We start from the raw sequence: 14,546 nt of genomic DNA, 5'->3' as shown, positions 1-14,546 counted from the left end.
TAAAGTGAATTTGAAAAACAAATTCCACCTGTATCAGGCAGAATGCTTGGCCGGCAGAGGAACCTATTTCTCTTAAGGCTGAAGGGTGGCTTGCAGAAACTCTGCCAAGCTGTTAACGAACATTAAAAGCTTTAGATTAATGAATGTCAGAGCAATCAATTGACAATGGGTGCACTTGCTAAGGACTCCCAAAGAACACATTAACTCAAGCAAACAGCAGTACTCAGGTAAATGGATACATTCCTTCTTCTCCATAGTCCTTTGGAGTGAATCAGGATTAGTGCTATTCAAAAGGGGTCTCATGAGCCTTGTTTTCTAGACAAGCAGAAAAAAGCAGGACACTTTTTAGTTTGCTTTATCTTATATTAACACAAACTTTCCAACTTGCAGTGGAAAGCTTTTTTCCAGTGATCTTATTTTCATTAATGTGTTCTATTGACCTTAGAGGTTTCCTGTTCCATTGAATCTCTTATAATGAAAGACAAAAATAAAAATAAATGTGAAGACAAATTCAAGTAACAAAACAACCACAAAATATAAATGTTAAAAATTCCCACCCTTCTTTTTTCTGCATTTTCCCTTTCGATTGCTAAGATGCTTCAACGGTGTCTATGCTTGTTGAGCATGAAGAAGCGTTGGACGAAATTAAACACTGGAAGTTAAACTTCAGTTCTCCACAGGTCACAAATAACTCACTCTGTAGTACTTACAGTATGTTTTTCAAAGTCTCATTTATGAGATACAGTCAAAAAAATAATTTTATTCACTTCTACCCTGTGCAAAGATGAGGTCTTAGGTCTGTTTCTTTCCAATTGTGTTTATCTTACTGGTTTTCTGATGTCCAAGTGTGGCATACTTAGTCACAGCGTGAAGTACTCCCTTTCACTCCCATTGTGACATGTCTGAAGGCTTGCTCTAATCAATTACAACCTACAGTGTGTACTTCTTCCTAGCCATCTCACTTTTGTATCTGATTGAAACAACCACTGCCTCACATATCCATTTAGATTCTGCTTCGAGCACTGCATTCCAGTGTGGAGCACAAAGACACACTCCCTCTGTTTTTATGAGGAAACATGATGAAGAATACCAGCGTAAATGTGATCAAAACATCTAAGGCACCTGGCAACCAGTCTATATTTATTTGTCGAGGAAAAATAGCAATGAAAATAATCATTATTTGATACCTGACTTTGAGACAAGTGCCTTACAGTCTCAGAGCTCACAGGACTAGAAGCTACCAAGCTGAAATCTAGAGGAAAATAAGGTGCGTGGGCAAAAGTTATTATAACCAAAAATTATTTTAGTCACAGTATTTCTTCAAAAAAATCAATTCGACAACAGAAGACATTTTTATCAAAGCTGATAAGGAAAACTAGGCTTTGCTATCTTAGTGTTTTTCACTGAGAACAACCATCCATCAAGCCTTTTTTATAAGAGCATCTCCGGTGAAGAATTATGGACTAGAAAAATAGCTGAACAGCATTTGCAAAAATGTTCACCATAACTGATCAATTATGATGAAATTATGGGAGAGATCAATTTTAGCAGCTGAAGATATTCAATGACCCTCTAACAAATAAGGATAACAGGACAAATCTTAAAAGCCAGAAGTGCTTATACGAACACTGGGAGATATGAATTGTACCATGATAAACAAGATTGCTTTCAACTTCTCAAAAAATCTCGTGGATCATTTCTCCTGGAATACCTCTAGTCTGTCGGACATCCATGCAAATGATAGGATCTTGAAGAGATGGATCGAAATTATAGTCTCTGGAACTGGAAAATACTTCGTCATTCCTGCAACGGTTTTTCAGTTTGCTTTGTTGTTGGCAAACCCAGTAACCCTTTTTGCGATATTCTCTAGTCATGCCCTCCACCAGGAGACGAGATTCAGGCTGCTGGCCAACAGCTTAATCATCGATTTACTTTACTGCTCCATCAATTTCACTGTGACGGCAACTAACATCTCTCCTGTGTTTTTTCCTGCTAAGCTCTGCGACATTCTTCTAGGACTTCTGTTGGTTGTGTTCTTCTCTGGAGTGCTAAACATTACCGTGATGGGGGTGAACATCTACTTGGCTGTGAACTGGCCTCTGCAATACAACTCAATCATCACTCCCTCTAGAGCAGTGAAGATTATAGCTGCTATCTGGGTCTTGTCCTCCATAGTCCCCCTAATCTCATTCTTGGCTGTTTCAAACGATCATGCTTTCGTGTGTGAAATCCCAATTTGCTACTTCAATCTCATGATCTACCTGCTTCAGCCCTCATCAGCCATCATAGAAGTTAACTACATCACCCTGGTGGTGCTGTGCTCTTCCTGTTTTGTTTTAATCTTTGTATGTTTTTATCTGTTGGTCTCGAAGACCAGAAAGTCAGGGATTTGGAACGGGATGCCTTCCAAGGCCAGGCAAACAATTTCCATCCACTCCGTAATCTTCATTTTTTACTTTCTTCCCACGGTCCTCCTGATCATCCAAAAGATTCTTTTGTCCTATAAACTGATAGACAGTACTTCTGTACTTTATGTGAGCATGGTCATTAACAATATAGTGCTGCCTTTGCCCAAGGTTTTGACGCCCTATCTGTATGGCTTCAGATGCATGGAACTCTCTCTGACCATCCAGTCTTTGTTCAAAAGGGGAGTCCAGATAAACCCTGCAGGATAAACTCAAAATAATATGGCATCCTTGGATAAGCCATTTGCTTTCTTTCCTTGGGATGCACTGCATTTCAGGTTTTACAGTACAGGCCAAAATAATTAAATTATACCAATATGCGTTGAAAAGCGGAAAATGCAACTTTTAGAAAGCTGTTAGAATGAATACCAGAAAGCACAATTTGTAAAAGATTAAAAGTCATCAATGCTGTCATCTTCCACTACCAACCTCTGAATGTTTTCCTAATTTAACTCAATAATAATAATAATAATAATAATAGTTTTTGTTGACAATAAAAAGACAGGGTCCTTATTTGTGCAGACTAAAATTGTTTCCGACTGCCGACTTCTGAGCAAATGACAAGTAAAATGGCATTGTACTGTGTTACTTAAGGTTCACCATACTTGTTTAGCAAAATATGTTTTGTAAACAGACAACAGCAGCTCCTGGAGTTTTACTTTAAACCTAAGAGCTCAATTACTTTAAGAGCAGGGTAAAATATTCTAAACCTGCTGCTTCTCACTCAGAGGTGAAGACAACAGTTCCTGTGCATAATTCCTTTTTTGCTAGATTATCTTCAGCAAAGCATAGATTCATGGCTGCAACAAGAATGATTGAGCAAACAAGCACTGCAGTGTAAGTAGGTTTGGTGTAGAAATATAGAAACACTTAAACTCCTTTGGCTTGCCAGAAATAAATACACGTGTTACACTCAAAAAGCTTTAAAAGTAAAAAAAATAATCAAAATGGCATTAGCTTTATAAGTAATAGTTACAGTTGTGAGCAATATAAGGCAGTTACACTATAGTGTCCTGCATGTTCCAGACTTGTATTTTGATTATAATTCCACTGGTTAATCGTCTGTTGCACAAAACATGTATCTTTAAGTACTATATTGATTACTTAAAGGGTTTAATATTAAGCTGTTTAATGGAATCACTATAGATTTTTAAATTAAAAAGCAAAACAAAGCCATACTTCTATAATTTTGCCCTAATTTTAATTATGATACAGGCAGAAACATAATGGTTGTATAGAACCATATTATATACTGTATATATGGTTGTGAAGAAAATAATACATTTTTGTAAACACTAAAATAGAATCATGTCTTGTAATACCAGGTTTATATATTTCTTAAAAACGATCTCTTATATATTTACAATTATCTTTACTGCCAAAATTCATACATTTCTTCATTGGAAATATTGGGATTTGTCACCATTTTCCAGTTTGGTAACTTTGCTAAGTTTCAGTGGCAACTATGCGGCTCTGATTTGGCTCATCTTCCGTCTGTGGAAGAGCCCCCTGAGAGTGTCTGAGATCTCCCGGTATCTCAGGCCATACAGGTAAGGGAAGCAAGCTCTGGGCAGCAGCATTAACAGGTTGAAATTTGTGATGTTCACCCAAACCCTGACATCCATGCTGACTGAGGGATGGTGAAAGAGGATGAGTTCGACAGCGAAGACCAGGCCTGGGCCGAAATAGAGCAGGAGCATGACGGCATGGGCGAGAAGAGTTACCCTGGCCCTGGAATAGCGACTCTGCCAGATGCCGGCGGTCTTGGTGACGAAATAGAGGTGGATGTAGCAATACAGGATCAGGGAAGAGCAGAGCACGACTCCTAGAGAGAAGTAGGTATGGACTCCTATGATCATTGCATCTCCCAAAGATCCGGATCCCAGCGTCATAAGCATGAGGCAAACTCTCTGCCTCCTCTGGGAACTAACGTCCAGAGTCTCCAAGATGATCACCACAGTTGTAGGATACAGGGCTGCCAAGATCCACACCCCAGCCAGGATCTTCTTAGTCCTGGAAGTGGGCAGCAGGTTCTGGTAGTGCAAGGGCCAACGGACAGCCACGTAAGTGTCAACGACCATGAAAGTGATGGTCATGACCCCGCCGCAGTAGGCCGTGACTGTGGCTGCTATGAGCACCTCGCATAGCTGCTTCCGAAGCTGCTGCCCTGTCATGTTACAGATGGAAATGGAGAGGTTGAGGACCAGGAAGAGGACATCAGCCAGCAAGGTGTTGGCCAGCAGGATGTAGCGTGTCTCCTGCCTGAGACTCCTGGACGAGGTGATGCTGATAAGCAGGAGGGGGTTGATGGTCAGGGTCAGGGTGGTAAAGATGGCTGCGGGGATGAGGAACAGCTGTAGGTGCCAGTTGCGTAGCGTCATAAACCACAATTCCGAATTCTGAGAGCTTTCATTAAGTCCTCCCCTAAACGTCTCCGTCACCACAGGATCCCAAAGAACCTTGGCTGAATTGTTCCAGCTGACCATTTCCTACAGTTATATGTTAAGCAAATCCCCTGTGATTAGTGATGTGTATCACATCAAGTTTTTTTTTCACGTTTTTCAATGTATTTAACCCAATTTACAAATAATTTGTAATTGTAGCTTCCCCCTGCTCTCAAGAAATATTTTTAGCATTTCTTTCAGCTTCCTCCTGTAAAAAGACAACAGTGACACAAGTCAAGATAACATCCCCCTAAAAAAGTACTAACTCCCAGAAGTGGAATTATTTTACGTTTTCTAATTCAGACACACATGGTTTCTGACTGCTACCATGATGTGTAAGATGATGTGATACCGGTAGTAATTTTTTTTTTACATGTCTAGCTACTTCTAAAGGATTAGTATGTGATGGATTGAGGTGAAATTATGGCATTATGAAATATCACAAGGTCACATGTGACCTATAGAACCGCATTCTATTAGTGATTGCAATAGAACCACGTTTTCTATCCACAGGACTGTATAACATTTGGACAAAATGGGTGATTTAGACTAAACTACAGTATTTAATCTATTTATTTAAATCTATTTATTAACTATTTAAACAAATCTTTTATTTTTTTTAAATAAATTCTATCAGTTTGACAGCAGAATGTGGAAAAATGGGTTTTGATCATATGTCCAACTTACCTACAGAGTGACTTACGTGATACTCATCCCCTTTCTTTACACTTCTGTTACAGTAAGTGAGCTCATCACACACAGGCCCAGCCAACGAACCTGGAAGAGGAATAATAATGTTAGGAACAAGTATATCTTGTACTGCAACTGAGCATTTAACTGTGAACTTATCAATTATTCCACATTTTTAAACAGCAAGCTGCTATTTGACACCAGTTATTTATGAGATTTGACTCTTTATTTAACTGGCTATGACCTTTATCTTCTGACATCTGTTTAGCCTTTTCTGTTAAACACTCCTCAGCCTCAAGCTTTGTATTTGTTCGATCTTTTTACTGCTCACTGCATCAAATGTCATTGTTTGCTGTTTTCTTAACCTTCAAACAAATGGTAAAGAACAAGTCCAAAGAGAACCCTTCCATCTTTGTCTGGACTGCGGTGTCAGATGGTCCTTTTTGTCACAGGGTACAGGCAGAGTTTTAGCCTTGATTAGCCCTTGATTACTTAATAAGTTAACTACTGGAACCACCAATTCAAGTTTTTTTTTTTGTACTATTCAACTGAGAATTCAAAGAGGAACATTTTAGATGGTTATGACGTGTATAAGAATCACAGGGTTGTAGATTTAAAGGAAGAACGGCACATTCGGTCACACTGAAATGAGAAATAAAATGTGTAGCACCCCATTAATAAAATAACTGCTTTGTTTAAGCCCTATCTAGTTCCATGGGAAAGAAAAAGAACATGATTTTTGGGAGGAAAATGCATGTCAGTCAGTTGTGCTAAAATACTACTAATGAGAATACACTATAAAACCACTTCTAATTGTGATCAAATGCATTTTATTTATTACAAGTCTAAGAAAGATGTGTAAGAATTGCAAAATAGTAGTATTGGTTCCATAATTTTAGATGCATTTAGTGCACATAGTAGCTGCAAAATGATTCAGTAACAGTAATTAGTTATTTCTTTACAGTAATTACATAAATCAATGTAGGTAGGAGTTGACACCTTGGATAAAACACTATTTATTACTGTTCCAAATGATTAGATATGTTCTTCCTTATACAGCCAATAATTAGAAATGATGCATAGGGCCAATCTTCAAGTACGTTTTTACTGTCACCGTATCAACTTAAAATTAAACTAAGTATATTACTGGAGCACATTCCTATCCCAAAGTATAGGGAAATGCTTAGTTAAGCAAGATATCAAAATTCAAAAGCCTTGAAGGTCTTTGAGGACTGGCAATGACATTCCCACAGACACAGGGGTGAGGATGCTTTACACCATCAAAAACAAAAAAACAATAAAAAACAAAGGTTTTGTCAAGAAACATTTACAAAGAAGAGTTATTCTGGTTTGGTAGCACAACCACACATTCAGCTTTCAATCTCTTCTGCTGTCGTGATGGGTGAAATGTTAGGATGGGGAGGTATTTTTTCTTACAGTTGAGAATCTAAAATTATTTCCCCTTTTTTTCACCTGAATGTGCAATTGCCAAGTGCTCTCCAATTCCACTTCTCTCAGCTGTCCTACTCTAAGTTAAGAGGATATGTGGTTCTCTAAGCATGAAGCTACTCCATTTGAGAACCTTTCCGTTTTCAGTTCCAGAGTGCCTTATTTTCAATTGAGTGGAGTAACTAGGTTCTCCTGCAGTGATCAGGCACAATCAGAGATTGACCTCCATCGTTGTATAGAGACAACCTATATCTTAATTAACTGGTGAATGTTAAACAAATATACAAGCAATCACTGATACAGTGTGTATAGGGTCTTATCTCATCTGTGATAGAGTATCTCAGCTCAAATTTACAGTGTATAATTTAATGGAGGTTTTAAAAATGGTTTTCACAATGGATAAGGCTTACTTTCAACTTTGAAATTCTGCATTGTTTTCATTTTCCAATGATCCAGCTGAAATATTGAATTCCTTTATTTCAAAGTTTTTGATATATATTACAACAAAACACAAGAACGAGAGGAGGCTATTCAGCCCACCTAGTTCAATGGGTAATTAGTAGTTAACTGATCAACGTATCTCATTCAGCTGCTTACTGAAAAACGCAGGGGTATCAGCTGAATAGCTCATTCCATTGTCCCACAACTCCCTGTAGTATTTTCCAATAATTAAATTACTTGACAGTACAGCAGTTATCCCCACTCAGTAGCATTAACATTCACAGCCATTTTACTGTGTAATGAATGTAAAGCTGTTTCAGAGGAGTTGAAATTGTCAGTGTTTCCATGATTACGATTTGTAACTATCACACACATACATATCAAAACAATAAATTGCTGCCTTTTATGTATGTAAAGCTGAGTCATCTCTGCAGATGTGATAGCAGGTGTTTGTTCTTTAATAATGGGGAACTAAGAACTAATCATTTAAGATGCTAGAGACCTTTAATATTTAGGACATAACTTGGACTGTGTGCCACCTTTCAAAGTGGGAAAAGTTACCATAATTAACACATAACTCAGATGTGAGATGTTTAACAACCGGATATTTCTATCTATCATTTAAGATAGTGTTACTGTGAGGGTATATTTTGTAGCTTAGGCTCTCTTTTATGATAATAAAATCTTGTTAATAATGCTAGCTCAGAGAATGTTAATCAGCAGGCATGAGTTCAATTCTCCAAACGCACATAAAATGCAGAAACAAATTTTCTTTGATATTCCATAAAATAGCTAAAAATATAGATAATAAAAATCAAATAACCACATATTTTTTCTCTGTTGTTTGTGATGAGAACAGTCTTTAATTCCTATCTTTTCTCTACATCTGTAAACTGTAGCTTTAAGTAAAGTTGAATTGAAGAGTATGGTGAATAGAGCACCTATAAATTCAACAATATTACACAAACCTCTCCAGTCACCAAGTAATTAATTTACTTGTAAAGCATGAATACCTTACAGAAAGATCAAATAGACCTTTATATCTCTGATTATAACTTTAGGGCTATTACAAGATCTACTTTGGTTAAAAATCTAGTCTATAAAATATTGTTTTAATTTCACTTCATTCCATACCACAGTGTTTTATTCCATAACAACTATATTGCCTGGTTCCTTTTTACTGCTAGGTTTTGTGTGTATGGATTTCATTTATTAATGTGTAAAAGCTAGAGTGTATTTATATCTCTGTTGACAATGGAGAGGGCTCTGACAAATGCCAAGATAAATTGTACAAATAAAAATACTTGATTGTAGCATGTTGTGTGGCTGAGTGTTTTAATACATGAAGACCAAAGCCTTGACAAATATACAGGACAATTAAATGACGGGAATTTCAAATGAGAATTCAGCTGCTATTTATCCCATTTTCATGTACGTGTTCCTTGAGACCATTCTCTTTCCTTCCTTTATGAAAAAGAAAAAAGGCATAAAAAGCCTTAACAAGCTTTTTGTTGATTAGTATGAATTGCTGTGAAAAGACTTGCAGATCTTGACTACTCTAGTAATAATTAATACTACAGTAATAAGTAATGTTAATCCAAATACCTCGATATTAAGCTTTAACTTGAAAATGACTTTGTTAAAAATAACTGGTTTGCCTAATACTGGCAGAAATGGTTGTTTGTTTCACACTCTTGCATTTATCTCCAAAAGGGCCTAGACGGTAATCTCTGCTGTTTATCAGGTTTGAATTCACACAAGTTTAACGCGACAAAGTTTTTCATGCATTTTGTGATGAATGGTGTCATCAGTAGTAGCTTCCTTCATCAGACAGTATTTCCCTCTTTCATGACATACCAGTCCTTGATGTTTAAAAGCACACAGTACACAATCAATGAGCTTGTACAAACTGCATTGACACACATGCATATGTTAATGATAAAGTCTACGGTGCTCTCTATTCTTTCCATACCTGAAGTGGAAAAAAAAGCCGGGACACTATTTCTTACCTGGTTTTAAGTGTTGCTGGAAAGGGAACTTCAGTACGAGGCACCCATTACATTAATGCATCTGAACGTCAATGTCTCCAGGCTGGAGCTGTTGCTCTTATCAGTAGATAGCCATTCTATTGACACATCAGATCACCTGGAAGGAAAAGAAGGCAATTCAGACCTACCATGGTAACAGGATCATTAATGAAAACAAAGCAATCTGGAAATTTCTCTTTATGTGGTTAACAGAAGATAGACAATGCACGACATTTAATCACAAAAGCCCTCTTAAGTCCTCTTACTCTTCGGTCTCGTCCTTCTTCCTCATGTCTTCCAGATTTTCTTACTATTCGTGACTCACCTCAACAGAAATAGCCGTAAAAACACTGTAATGAAACCAACAGAGGTAATTATTATGCCAACTGTCCATAGAATCCTTCTGGCCACAGAAAGAAAAATAAAGCAAAGCTTAGTTAAACAGTGTAGTACATGTGACATTGGTGTTTAATGTCTACAATGCTTCTGGAAAACGTCCACTATTTTAATATGTTTTTACAATGATTAATTCTGGCACCGTTTGGTGTGTTCACATAACGATTTTCAGGTTGATGATACTGAACCAACTCAGATCAACTGATTGATTAAAGCTCATAGAACTTTTCATGCCAAAGGATCACAAAATGCTATATGGATGAGTGGACAATGGATAATACATGGAAACCACTTCATCCAGGAGTGAAGAACAGCCCCTTCACCAGCTTGCCCTGCAATGAAGTCACCAATGTCAAGTGACTCAAGATCTTAAATTTAAGACTGGGGTGGGGCAGAGGAAAGGGAGTCTGACCTGTGACTTTGAGTTCTTTTATTTTTCTGTGGAGGTGAGAGTTCTTAAGAAAATCCTTTTTCAGAATAATGTGATACACTAAATCCCAGAAGCTTCAACTTGCAAAAAATGTCTTTTCACAATGGTTCAAACTTTTCAAGGGTTAGCTACTGAAAGACAGAAAAAACCTGAAGCAATAAGTAGGAAAACACTGCTCAGTCACATATAACAGTCAGATTAATTGAATTTAAATGTTAACATTCACATTTAAATGGTACTAAAAAGATCAAAAACACTTGGAGAACTACCTTCTTGTATTGTAGAAAAATAGTAAATTCTACTAAATGAAATATCTGTAGTCCTCTAAATGCATGTATATTTTCTATTATACACTAGACTATATTAACATCTACTGTAAATTTCCTCTCTGTTCTCTATACAGCAGACAATAAAAGAATGATACAACTTGTTTCAGTCATAAAAAGGATGTCTGTATAGACAGCTTCTCATGAATTTACCATCAGGCAACATGATGTTGACAACATATATTATAGCCCTACTGGACGATGAAGTGTGATGACACACCTCAGCAGTTCTCATCGGTTCTTGCTGCTGAAATAATATTCATTTCTTTTTAATGCAAATCTGTCTTTACTACATATCCCTGCAGCATGACATTTCCACTCTCTCCACTGTTTTCAGTTCCATCAAAGGAAGAGACAGAAAAATGAATGAATATTGTAGTTCAGATATTGTTTATTTTAGTATAATGAAACATCCAAGCACGTTAATATCTGCTTTAAAATATACAATTTGCAAAGTGACTAAAGAATGTCAAATGTGCATCCTTTCAGATGTGCAGAATGTATAAGAGGATGGGGAAAAAAAACAAGGGACAGAGCAGGAATTGAAAGTTATCTTACAACATTGCTGCCTCAGTCTTTCTCAAAAGCATTTCTCATGCTTTTATATACATATACCAACTGGAAAATCTGCATTTTACACATACATCACACATATCTGTCTCTTGTAGCACTCATCAGCACTGTGGTGCATTTTTGGGCTGTTGTGTTCTGCACTCTGAATTCTTCATATAAATCATATTCTTGATTCCAGCTTGATGGTGTCATTTCTTTCTCGTCCTCCTGTAACCCGTGTGATCGCTGTCCTCACTCTCATAGCCTTCCTCTTCATCCTCCCCCTCGCTGTCCGACTCCACCTTTTCCTCCTGACTCTCCTCTTTGAGCTCTCGAGCCAGAAGCTTCCTGAAGACCTCAAACTCCTCCTGCGTTGCCCTGGCCACATCTGTGAGAAAGGTTTCCTCCGAGACCCGCAGGAATTCTTTCAGCTTGGGATTGACAACACGCGTCTGCCCCTTCTTGTCGGGAGCCTGGTAAAGTCCCAGGCGCTCCAGGAAAGCGTGCCTGAAGCGCACTTCATCCAGACAGACTCGGAAGAGCCCGGACTTGAGCATTTCTGCATGTCTGACCCCCATCCGGAAATAGGCATACTGCAGAGTGATGAGAAGGAAACAACGTGAACCCAAGTACACTGCCCACAGCAAGAGTGTTTTCCCAAACACCTTGCCAGGCAGCAAAACAGGGAATAAACATTGATAAATGTACCATAGTAAATCTGCACACCGACTTCCCACTTTTTATTAAACTTTACTATACAATCCCATGTTTTGAAATAATAATCCCATGAAAATGAAGAATTTACCCCTGTGTATACATATCAGGAAGAAAATAACCCCCTCAGATATTTAACCAAGAATATCACTTATTTACTGAGTTGTGAAATGCCTGGAGGGATGAGCGGATTCTTTATGTTTTAGATACATTCCATTGTAAGTCCAGCTAATGGCCTGGATGCTTTCTATCAAGAGCGAGTGACACATCCTTCTCTGTTCACATTCATTTATAAAAACTGACTTCCTTCCTTTATCAATTTTGAGTCACACAGACCAGCAAGAAGGCTGTCCCGCACTGGTGGTTGAGAAACACTGCTCAATGGGTGGCCGTAAGCAAAGCTGTAAGAGTCAAACCTCAGACAGACTCCACGTTTATAAACTGCACATACTGTATACACTGACAGTATATGACTGACTGCATTCATCCTCAAGATCACCTTCTCCTAACTATGTACCAGCCACAGAGAATAGGAACATTTCTACGAGAGAATGCAAGAACAGCTGGAGTGACGCATGAGGATTCCTGTTTATGCAGTGATGGTTGGGATTGGGAAATGCAACGGGATCACTGTGTCTCAAGGCCCACAAGCCACTAAATTCAACCCTAAGTGCCGAGGCTGTCTTAATCCAGAGATGTTGAAAAATTAAAACCCATTATATAGTATATAGTGTAAAACTATAGTATATAGTATACTATATTATAAAACACACAGTGTATTATCTCAGCAATTGAGGATCTCACCTGAAACTTGTATTCCACCTGGGCCATGTCCTCCAGTAGTGTGGCTGGGGAATCACGGAGGATATCTGTGACTTGCTGCCCTGTGAAATGGCACTTCTCTTGCAGAAATCGAGCCATAGTGTTCACCCTTTTGGGGGTGAGGGTGAGGAGTTGTGGGCAGTGGCTTATCACACGCTGAAGGTTACCTAGGGCAAATCAGGATGAGTTAACAAAAGCCAGCGAGCACAGGATATTGTCCCTCCTCTAGCCACCCTAGTGTCAAAGCGATCCTGGAAGTGCCAATATCCACACGTTTAGTGGGACAACCTTAAATCCCCAGCTTGTAAATGAAAAATATTATTCTGACCACTGAAGCATGCAAGTGATTCTTTCAATTAAGGATTGGATCACATGAATAGAAAAAACAACGATCCTGCAGCTATTAAAGGAAAACAGCTGCCCCATTCTAGCTTACCTGCACCAATTAATTTATTTACTTGATCCAATTCTTCAAACACTCCAAATCTGTATAAACCGATGATGTAAGGGTGATGTTTAAGATTTCCTGGACTGTGGCTCTGCAGGACTAGAGCTAGCTGTCATGACCTAGTGTATCTCAAATATCCAGACTGCCTTGGTTTTTTTACTGCTTAAACAGGGAAACACAGCATAGTGAAACATCACAGAAACAAAAGTGCGATACATTAATCAGAACTACCGAGCACACACCTTCTAAAAGCCCCAGTCTGCGCAGGTTGTCTATGCGCTGTTGCATCTGGGCTCCCTTCACCAGGTACAGCTCTGGACATTTGCTCAAAATCTTCAAGATGGTGGAAGGGTTCAGGCCCAGGGCCACAAGAGTGGACAGCATGGCAAAGCGCTTAGCAGCCACACCCACTCGGTTGCCTGTTGGTCCTTCAAGAACCTCGGTGGCCTGGGCCTCGGTGAATCCCATAATAATCAGTGAGCGTACTGTCTCCTGGCAGCCCTCTTGGCCTTGAGGGGACACTTCTTGTCTGTGCAGCTCTGATGCACGTCCCTCCACATAACTGGAGCAGAGTTTTCTGCACAAGGCGACTGGGTGCCCTCCCTCCCATTTTTTTAGGACCGGGCACTGAAGCTCAGAACGATGTACAACGCGTGTTTTTCTAAGAATGGACCAACGGAGCACCTGGAAAAAAAAAAGAACCATTTACCTAAAAATTAATGTAAAGTGTGTACTTTCTTACTGTGTTCAGGGTGTTCAAGGAAATATTCTACATAAAGTGCTTCCTCAGAAAACCAAAATATTTCTCAAAGGCCCCAAATTACATTGCTTTCCGTTGTAAATGTCAATTTAATTGGGGATATGCAGTGGGCTACTTTTAACTAGTAGCGTCTCACACGCGTATTTGTATCAGAATTAAATTGTATACAAATTCGATTGCATTTAGAATTTCAGACTGGCCGCTACATTAGGCTATTATTGCTAAAGGAATAATTAAAAGCTACCAAAAAGTGAATATATCACTCGGTTATACGCGGATAGAGTACAAATGGGTACTTAATTGATCAAATCGTTCAGAATCTTTACCAAAGATACTGCAAAAGAATCGTAAGTTAAAATCTTCAAAAAAAAACTGACTTCTACAAAAAAGACATCATAACTTCATCTAACATTAAAACTTCTGTAATAATACACATTATCTTTTAAGAATGGACAATAAACATATCGAACCTGCCGCCACAGAATTGTACTCATTGCTGTACAGCTTCCTGAACAGTCCCCTAGCAACCCGATGCCTTTTGAAATTGGTTCCACACGAAAGAATGAAGCCTATAGAATCACA

General features: G+C 38.5%; 2 protein-coding genes across 2 annotated transcripts; both read right to left on the bottom strand.

Annotated features, from left to right (window-relative positions):
- Positions 1-3,928: 3,928 nt before the first annotated feature.
- Positions 3,929-4,951, bottom strand: LOC102687176 (probable G-protein coupled receptor 148). The gene has a single exon (XM_006637763.2). It carries the CDS (start codon positions 4,949-4,951, stop codon positions 3,929-3,931), a length of 1,023 nt encoding a protein of 340 aa, XP_006637826.2.
- A 6,088-nt stretch (positions 4,952-11,039) lies between these two features.
- Positions 11,040-14,512, bottom strand: mterf4 (mitochondrial transcription termination factor 4). Its single transcript, XM_015361103.2, has 4 exons — positions 14,435-14,512; positions 13,447-13,888; positions 12,739-12,923; positions 11,040-11,813 (listed from the first exon to the last, which is right to left on the bottom strand). The coding sequence occupies exons 1-4, from the start codon at positions 14,456-14,458 to the stop codon at positions 11,430-11,432; spliced, it is 1,035 nt and encodes a 344-aa protein (XP_015216589.2). The 5' UTR covers positions 14,459-14,512; the 3' UTR covers positions 11,040-11,429.
- Between the last annotated feature and the right edge of the window lie 34 nt (positions 14,513-14,546).

The sequence above is a fragment of the Lepisosteus oculatus genome, chromosome 13, assembly GCF_040954835.1.
Source record: "Lepisosteus oculatus isolate fLepOcu1 chromosome 13, fLepOcu1.hap2, whole genome shotgun sequence".
Taxonomy (NCBI): domain Eukaryota; kingdom Metazoa; phylum Chordata; class Actinopteri; order Semionotiformes; family Lepisosteidae; genus Lepisosteus; species Lepisosteus oculatus.
Note: the sequence above shows the minus strand (reverse complement) of the source record. Positions and strands in the feature narration are given on the sequence as shown.